This window comes from Larus michahellis, chromosome 4 (assembly GCF_964199755.1).
Source record: "Larus michahellis chromosome 4, bLarMic1.1, whole genome shotgun sequence".
Classification (NCBI taxonomy): Eukaryota; Metazoa; Chordata; class Aves; order Charadriiformes; family Laridae; genus Larus; species Larus michahellis.
The window spans coordinates 36044510-36053851 of NC_133899.1; the positions used below are offsets into that span (position 1 = coordinate 36044510).

The 9342-nt window shown below is 44.5% G+C and overlaps 1 protein-coding gene across 1 annotated transcript; it reads left to right on the top strand.

Moving 5' to 3' along the window:
* Positions 1 to 235: 235 nt before the first annotated feature.
* On the top strand, positions 236 to 9127 carry SLC25A29 (solute carrier family 25 member 29). Its single transcript, XM_074583997.1, has 4 exons — positions 236 to 569; positions 2392 to 2435; positions 7156 to 7239; positions 7785 to 9127. Exons 1-4 carry the CDS (start codon positions 536 to 538, stop codon positions 8526 to 8528), a joined length of 906 nt encoding a protein of 301 aa, XP_074440098.1. The 5' UTR covers positions 236 to 535; the 3' UTR covers positions 8529 to 9127.
* The last annotated feature ends 215 nt before the right edge of the window (positions 9128 to 9342 follow it).

Consider the following 9342-nt stretch of genomic DNA (forward strand, 5'->3'; position numbering starts at 1 on the left):
GCGCCCAGGGACTCCTCATCCAGAGAGCCACATGCCCCCGGGGCAGCCTCCTTGAACCACTGGAAACCACCCGAGGCGGGCTCCGCAGGAGGGATGCTCTGCGCCTCTTACCCCCGCCCCCAAATCACACTCCAACCACCACCTCCCCAGCCTCCCAAATTTCTTGCTGGTTAATTTTCCAGCTGCAAAAAAAAAAAAAGGAAGGGAAGAATTTGTGGGGGGGACCGGAGCCGCGGTGCCGGTCCCCCCTCACCCTTTCCATCCCCGGTGTCGCATCCCCATCCCGCCCTTTGCCCGGAGCCGCCCCGACGTGGCCACCAGTGGCTGCAGGCGATGCGGGGGGAGTTGTCCCCGTTGCCCGCCCCTTCGGAGGCGCGGCCCGGCCCTTCTCCGCCTTTTGTTGGTTGCAGGGGAGGCGGTGGGGGGGCCGGACCACGGGGGCGGTAGAAAGGGCGGGCGGCGGGGCGGGAGGCGGCAGTGCGCGGAGCGGCATCACGCAAGGGCTGGGCCCCGCCGTGGAACGGAGGGTGCCAGCATGGCTCTGGATTTCCTGGCGGGATGCGTCGGCGGTGAGGAGCTTTGGGGGTGGGAGGGGAAAGGGGTGTAAAAAAAAAAAAAAAAAAAAAATCTGAAAGATTTTTAAAACGGAAAAAAAAAAGGGGGGGGGGGAAGGGAAAAGCAAGGAAAGGGGGGAAAAAAGAAAATAATATAGGGGAAGAAAGGAGGAAAAGAAAAGCGGGGGAAGGAGGAAAGAAAAGGGAGGTGGAAAGGGGAAAAAAAAATCGAAATCGAAAATTAAAAAAAAGCGGAAAAAGGGGGGAGGGGAAAACGGGAAAAATATATGTTTGGTTTGGTTTTTTTAAAGCGGAAAAATGGTGGAGGGGGAGAAGTGGGGGGGATTGGAGGGGAGGGCTGGGCGCGGCGCTTTAATTTGGGGAGCGGAGAATTGCTTTGGGCACGGGGGATTGCGGGGGGGGGGGCGGCGTTGAGAGCGGACGCCCCGCTGCAGGTGGGGCCCGAGCCCGGGAGCGGCGGGGGCGGGTGTGGGGTGGGGGGGGACCACAGCGACGAGGAAGGTCTCGGGGGTTTCCCGGTGGAAATTATCGGCGGGGAGGGGGTGGTGGTTGCGGGCCGTCCCTCCCCGTGGCGGTGTCGCAGCGCCGGGATTTGCCCGAAGGGGCTGGAAGTGGCGGGGGGGGGATGGGGTGGGGAGGTCTCTCGGGGGTGGCTCGGGGACCCCCCCGGGCTGAAAATATTGCTAGCGGAGCGCTTTAACGCGCAGAGGAGGAGAGGAGACGTAGGGTCCCCCCTTGCTCTTCCCCGTGCATCGCCTTATGGCCTGCTGCCTTCTATTTTTAGCCACTGTTAAATTGTGTTCGGGAGATTTACTCTCGCGTCTTTTCAGTTATTTGTGTTTGCTCTTCTCCTTGCCAACCTGGCAAAGAGATATTTTTATTATTTTTTTTTCATGTGTTATATTTTTCCCTAGCTTCTCTCCGACTTCATCCTAGCGACCCCCCGCTTGCCAGGGTTCCCGCACGGTCAGTTAGTTGTGTCACTGGTCTTTTCATGCTGAACGCGGTGCACGTTCCTATTTTTGTGCCTTGGACTATCCTGCCGCTGTGCTGGCCTTGAGCAACCTGGACTACTCCATCCTAGAGCGGCCTCGCGTTTCTGCCACGTCTTCTCGGGGAGAGACGTTCCCTTTCTGCAGATGTGGGAAGGCGCACCTGAAGCACTTGTAGCTCTTGCTGGTGGTGGCCAGAAATGGACTGAACTTCCAGTTCTGGTCACAGAAGTGGGGAGCTGGAGGATCCCCTGCTTCAGGCAGTACTCGTGTTTTCCAGTGCAAAATGCTGAACTTCTAGTAGGAACTTCTAAAAAGTCCTTTGACGCTAGAATATAGCAAAGGTTTTTGGTAATGCATGGTCCTTCTGCAGGTGCTACCATCGCATCTGGAAAGGCTGTGGGCAGGAATCGTCTTCTGCCTTTGGAGAAGTGTCCAGGTTTTCTCTGCCTCCACAGAGTGACACATCCATGACATATTTTGTGTCAGAGGAAATCAGCAGCTTCTGCCCACTGGACTTGCCCTTGGGCTGAGGCCGGGAGTCACTGCTGTACGTCCCGTATGACGCGACATGCTCTGTAGTCCCATACCTGGATGCCTGCCTGGGGCTCAGAAGCCTGACGGGACCATAAAGGCACCTAGTACTGGCCTGAAGGACTAGCCTGTAGATCCCTTATCTTCTGACGGGAGGGGATGCTCTTTAGCTGGCCTCCCAGGAAGGCCGTGCACTTGCCTCTCGGGCTGGTGGCTGTGGTTGGGCTGCTGTAGCCCCAGACCTAGGAAGAAAACTATGAGGCGTAACCTGGGCATTTGTTTTGTTTCAGGTGCTGCCGGAGTGCTGGTAGGACACCCATTTGACACTGTTAAGGTGGGTTGATTATGAAATACCTTTGTCTCTAGGTAGAAAACTTGCAGTTTTTCCAAGGAGTGGGGGAGGAAAAAAAATAATAAAATTCCCAGACACTGTAAGAGCATAAATGTGTGCTGGAAAGCTTGGAGCAAGCCTCCTCAACCACTGTTGTTAGATTTGCAGTCTCCAGCTCTTCAGAAGCGAAAAAAAATTCTTAGTATGTATGATTCAACCCAGTAACGTGACCAACATTGGCCTAAACTACACGTTCATCAGTGCAGTAACAACGCTGCATTTGAAAATACCATCTGAGATTGAACTTAGTTTTGTTCTAAGTGTGCTTCCCTGCAGCTGTTGATCACTCACTGCTAGAACTGCCTCTCCCCGCGTTTGTAACTCAAGCCTCCTTTGTTACTAGGTTGAAAATGTTGTGTTTTGTTGCCCCCTCGAGCCCCGCTACTTACTCCTCCAGCGTTAATTTGTTAGACTAGCCAGAGGGCATAAGTGGATTAAAAAATCCACAGCATGAAGCTTGTCTGGGGGCTTGTTCCTCCCTTTAAGCATTATTATGTATTTTTATAACTTCCCAAGTTAAAATTGATTTTTTTTCCTGATAGTCGCTTAGCTGTATGTATTATGCATACTAAGGGTAGCTAAGACTTGTTCAAAGATAGGATTTGAAATCTCCCGGGGGGTCCAAGCCCGTTTTTCAGAACGGGATGACGACTTAAAGTCGCTTTTTGGCAGCCTTATCCAAAGCCTCGCGCTGGAAGAATAGAAGAAGGGATGCCAACATATTCCCTGCTAAATGAATACAGCAGATGACTTGACTGCAGCAGACAGCGTGCCACCCGCTGGAGCTATATTTGGTATTCTTCTACCTTGCTGAATTTAGATATGCAAAGGGCTGATAGTGTTACTGAGGTCATCACCATATTCTGTATTCCAGCACATGGTTAATTGGATACAGATTTTTTGCTAGCTAGCGGGTATTAGTCTTTGCCAGTCAAGTGCAAGCTGCTCAAGTAGTAAAAATTATGTATGTTTCTCAAAGTATGGTAAATTTGACTGTTAAGTCATCGAGTTGAATTCTAGTATATATTTTCGGGACCGGTATAATCCAGACTTGCACATTTATTTTTTTTTTTATGGTGGTAGAGGGCCAGCTGTCTCTTTCTCTCACCCCCCCATCCTGCCAAGTTTTACATGCTTAACTTAGGGTGACAGGTCATTTCACTGAAGCCAGCAAACTGGCTGTTATTATTAAAACTGTTAATATTCTATGCTCAGGCTAAAGTTAAGCACATATGGGGTTTTGGTTTGGTTTTTTTTTTGTTGTTGTTGTTTTAAAGTGGAACAGCTTCTACTGCATGAAACTAAATATTTAAGTGTCTGGGAAACTGGGGCTCCCATGCTAATTCTAGCAGCTGTATTAATGTAAAATAGATGTGTTGGCTTTACAAAAAGCATCTCACTTTACAATAGAGCAAATGGGAGTTTGTTCCTGGATGATTTTAAATGTTTTATGAAATCCAGTGTGGCACACTATATATTTTCGTACCCATTAGAAGGTGGTATAAGCATTTATTTATTTTTTTGGTTAGAGAAAATACTACTGTTTGTGTTATTTGTCACCACTGTATGTGGGAAAACTAACACTACAACTAGTCTTAAAAAAAAAAAACAAACATTGCATAACTTGTTGTGTATGTATATGTGTTAAGAATTAACCTTTTTATAGTTCTGCAGTGTTTGAAGGGCTAGCTGGTAGTCACCTTAGACTGTAAGTTTTTAATATAACTGAACAATGGGAAAGCTGCTTAGATAAGCCAGAATTTGACTTCTGAATTGGCTTTTAAGCTCTCTTTTTTTTTTTTGGCCGGTGACCGTGTTTCACAAGGCGGGGAGGGGGATGGTGGGACACACAGGGGGAGCTCGAGCCGGTGAAGTCGCCCTGTGAAACCCACAACTGAGCTGATCTCAGAGCTGGCAAACTCCTTATCCCTGGTTTGTTGATGTAATGTATAAAATTGCTTTTTTGCTTTTAACTGCCTTTACTTTCTGAGCTAGGGGCTGTCTTCATTAACAGCAAAAGTGTTACTTTGTTGTAGATGAGAGATAAGCCTCATCACGGGAGAGTTACCTAGTAAGTATAGCCCAGGTGAACACTTCTGTTTCTCTCAGTCTTAATTTATTCCCAAATGTATTAGTTCAAATAAAGATCTAAAAGACTTATGAAGCTTTTCCCCTTTTTAGTTTTAAACCGGTGTGTCCCTCTTCTACAGCTATGGCATGGAGGGAGCGGGGTTTAAATATCCCTTTTTTTTTTTTTTTTTAATGTAAAAATCTTATTCTGAACCTTCTCTCTGGTATGCATTTCGGGCTGTACACACAGTGGCTCTAAAACTGAATCTCAGGCACACTGTTGTTGAGGTCGTATCCGCTTCGTACCCTGGGAAGACATTTTTCATTGCTCAAACACTTCTAAATCACTTGTTTTTGCACATTATGAAATGTTTGGACTGTTTTGGGGGTGTGGTGGTTTGGGGGTTGTTTTCTTTTGCTTAGTCTTGTGTACCTTTAATATAAGGCTTTAGTGCTGTGAATTTACAATGTGTTACTATTGGACCTAAAAACCTCAGTAAGAGTGGGTTCAAATAAGAAGGAAGCCAGAATATCGGGCAATGCCTAGAACAGAGGGTTAAACTTTGCACGTGGTTCATCCTTCCTGTAGTTTTACACACTAAAGAACTTGTTGAATACGGCATGAATACCCATGAAATAAAGTTTTATATGCATTTATTGCCCCGCCTGGCAGCTCTCTAATGCGGGTACCCCTGCATGGTCAGCACGCGGCTCAAATGAAAGAGCCAGTTTTCATTCTTAGACCTGTAACGTCAGTACTCTGACGTATCCTACCACAAGGCTTAATTGGTTAATATTTCACAAATTACTTGGACAAAAATAGTGGGAGCTGTATGCCACGAGGCAATTCAACCTATACATAGAATAGGGCTAATTCTAAACTACTGAAGACAAGTGTATAGAAAACTTAAAGTTAGAAGATTCCTAAGCTGCAGTTCTCCCAGAGCCCATACATGTGGAAATCCCCTGGCTTCACAGAGGGGGTTTGAAACAGTAGCAGTGAACTGTAAATGGAGTAAAACCTTCATTTTGTGCAAAGTTTTACGACTTCACTTGTGGGTCTGCTTCTTAAACTGTTTTAACAATCTGCCTACCCTTCCCCCCCCCAACATCACTTTGAGTAACAAAGGATTTATTTCCTTTGAATTCTACCATAAGCCCACTTTTAAGGGGGCTTTTAATGTTTTAAGACCCTGTTCCACCGTGGAAGACCTGAGGTGATCTCAGCCTCCCAGTCGGGCCAGCGTATGCTAACGTCTATACTAAAAAGAGACTGAAAGCTAAAGTTTGTTTAGTTTTTTTAGTTCAAAATGACATGTTGTAAGAATATAAAAAGAAAAAATACTGAAACTGTAAATTATTTAGGTTTTGCCTCAAAGAAAGCTAATCTGAATGTAGAATTTTGACAAACCCTGTCCCCAGATCATATTTCTAGCCCCACATCATCTTACTGGTCTTTCATTGTTGTGGTGGTGTATATTTACTTTGGGCAAACGTTGATAAAGAGATTTTAAAGTCAGGAATCTTTCACACGGAGCTGATAATCTCTTCTTGTGATCAGAATAAGAGTCTCAAAGTTGTTTTTGCCCTGGAGTTGCAGCAGCAGCAGCATTAAATGCTTGATAAGCTTCTTTTCTGAGGAACGTGGCAGCCCTCCATGCTGGAAATCAAAGACAGATTTCTAACTTTACCAATCCAGTGAAACCAATTTATTGAGTTTATTGCAGCCTAGGACTTTGCATGAACTAGGTAGCTTTGAGACTTTTTTTTTTTTGGTTTAACTGTGACAAATCGACAGGAAAAAACATAATTGGAGTTTCCAATCAAAGGTTAAAAAACATCTAGAAAAAGGGCCTGTCTCCTAATGTCACCAGTTACAGTGGCATCTCTCTGTCCAGCAGAACATACCCTTTTGGCTTTGGAAAAGCTAATTGATGACTAACAGTAAAGATTCAAAACAGCCACACCCCCACAAATTGTTTGTGTTCAGCAGCTTAAAAAAATCCAAATTAAAATTTAAAAGGACGAGTGGCTTTTTATTTCTTTCCTCATGCAAAGTAAGACTTCTTAAGAGTCACTTCCCAGCTACCCTCTGGAAAAAAAAAAATCAGATCTCAGTGAAGGGACCCAAGTCTGGTGGCCAAAAATTGTTGAAAGTCTCCATCCTTTTAAAATTATCTTTATTTCATGCTTGACGTGTAAATACATTTTTATAAAATTCTGTCAGGTTTGTACAGATATTCCTGAGCGTGAACAGAAGTATTCTTGGCAGCTAAAGAAAGTACTTATTGTAGCCAGTACTGGAGAACTTCAATCTGAAATCCTAGATAACAGTGTACCCTGTTGTACTTCACATGCTGTTTTTCTAATATTCCCGAGAAGTTAATAATCCTCCTCCCTCCATGTTTTCACCCCCAAAATTAGTTCAAAACACAGAACATTTTTCAATTATTTTGCCACATTTGGCATTCCAGTGTCCAGCTTGTGCTCTTGCATATACATTGCTATAGCAAATCTCCATATATGTACAAGACAATTTACCAATTCGCCTGGTCTCGACATACAAATCAGTATCTCATACAACTTTTTATAGGTTCGTCTACAAGTTCAAAATGTAGAGAAACCTCTCTACCGTGGGACCTTCCATTGCTTTCAGTCCATCATAAAGCAAGAATCTGTAAGTACAAAATAAACGCTTTGCCTGTTTTTTATCTTCATATATTTTGAGTCAGGAGGGTGGGAAAGCTGTTAAAAAAAACCCTACAAATATCGAAGATCAAGAGATAAACATACTGTGAACCTCACCTGACCATAGGGCAGATATTGTAGTTTGCCAGAAACTTCATGAAGATCACTAAGTTGGAAGTTGATATTTTAAAGTTAACTCTTTAAATAAGATAATGAGTTATTTGAATAGTTCGTTTTCCCAGAATCCAAGCAATCTGAGCAATGAGTGAAGAAACTGGTGAGTTTTGTTTTTCTGCTGAAGCTTTAAGACCATAACTAGAAGGGTGGCTTTAGGCTTTCAGCTACTTTAAAAATAAAGTATAAAATTTAACAGGAAACACTTATCTGGATGGACTAAGATTATTTTCTGGATGTGTTCAACTATATATTTGTGCTGCGCCGAATGTTTAGATGTTTGTGTCCTAGGCAGAGATGAAATTACTATTACAATGCAAGATGGTATTAAGATGGGTTTTTCCTCCCTTCTCCCATTAGGCTTTTGGACTCTATAAAGGTATTGGGTCACCAATGATGGGACTGACCTTCATTAACGCCCTTGTGTTTGGTGTACAAGGAAACACGCTTCGTGCTCTTGGAAAAGACACTCCTCTAAACCAGTTCCTTGCAGGGTCGGCAGCAGGGGCCATCCAGTGCATCATCTGCTGTCCCATGGAGTTGGCAAAGACAAGAATGCAGCTTCAAGGAACAGGTGAATACAAACTAAAAAAGAAGAACTACAAAAATTCTCTGGATTGTTTGATCAAAATCTATCGAAAGGAAGGGCTGAGGGGTATCAACAGGGGCATGGTCTCTACGTTCATCAGAGAGACTCCAAGCTTTGGCTTTTACTTCCTGACCTATGACTGCATGACCAGGTATTTAGGCTGTGAAGCTGAAGACAGTTACGTTATTCCCAAACTGCTGTTTTCGGGGGGGATGTCAGGAATCGTGTCCTGGCTCTCCACCTATCCTATGGATGTGATCAAATCCCGGCTTCAGGCCGACGGCGTTGGAGGTGTCACACAGTACAAGGGCATTTTAGACTGTGTCAGAAAGAGTTACCATGACGAAGGCTGGAGGGTCTTCACAAGAGGTCTCACTTCCACGCTTCTCCGCGCTTTTCCTGTCAACGCAGCTACCTTTGCTACTGTCACTGTGTTCCTAATGTACATGAGGTCAGAAGACAACCTTCATGAGTGTGAACCAGGGCCAGTAATCCAGCAGCCTTCCAGTTTGTGAGCCCAAGCTGTTCGTTCTCCTGATCCAACGCCCGGCCGGTTGGGTTTTTTGAACGTTAACGTTTGACCCGCACAAGTGGTGTAAATGTATGCTATCTGTATAAAGAATTCCTAAATGTGTCAGATTAGGATTTCATCTCATTACTTGTATAAACAGCATATTGCCTTTATTAAGGACTTCTTATCTAGTAGTATCCAAGTAAGATGGGGACCTGCCTTTAGAAAGTACTGTATAGTTACTGTTGCAGCTCCAGAAGAGGATCTGGAGAATGTCGTAGTACCAGAAATCAGGTTTTCTTCCACTCATGTTCTGAATGACCGAGGCAAGTTGAATGCAGAAATGTTTTCAGAAAAGAAACGTGGTTTTTGCACGTAACAGGAGTAAGTATATTCCTCGGGGAGGAAGCAGGGGGAGGAAATGAAGTGGTGGAGGCATTTTGCAGGTAACCCTGAACTGTTTTAAGACATGTACTAGCGTTCAGCTAGCCCTGTGTTTTACTTTTCCTCTGCTTTCATAGGTCAGTGGTTTTAGTAGCAACTTTGTTCATACTGGTTTGCAAAAAAAAAAATAATAAAAATACATGATTTGTTCCTAAGCTACTCCCTTACCTTTCAGCTTTGAATAAATGTCTTATGCACAAAGTTAGCATCTGCACTCATATGCACTTGTTCCTTGAAATCTCAAGGCTTGTAAGGATGTAGGGAAACTTAAATCTAGTAAGATTGATGTTATTTGCCTTCACTTCCGTTTCTCATTTGCTGGGTGTACGGATCATATCGACTAGATTCAGCCCAAGTAGACTTCGTTCTCTGAA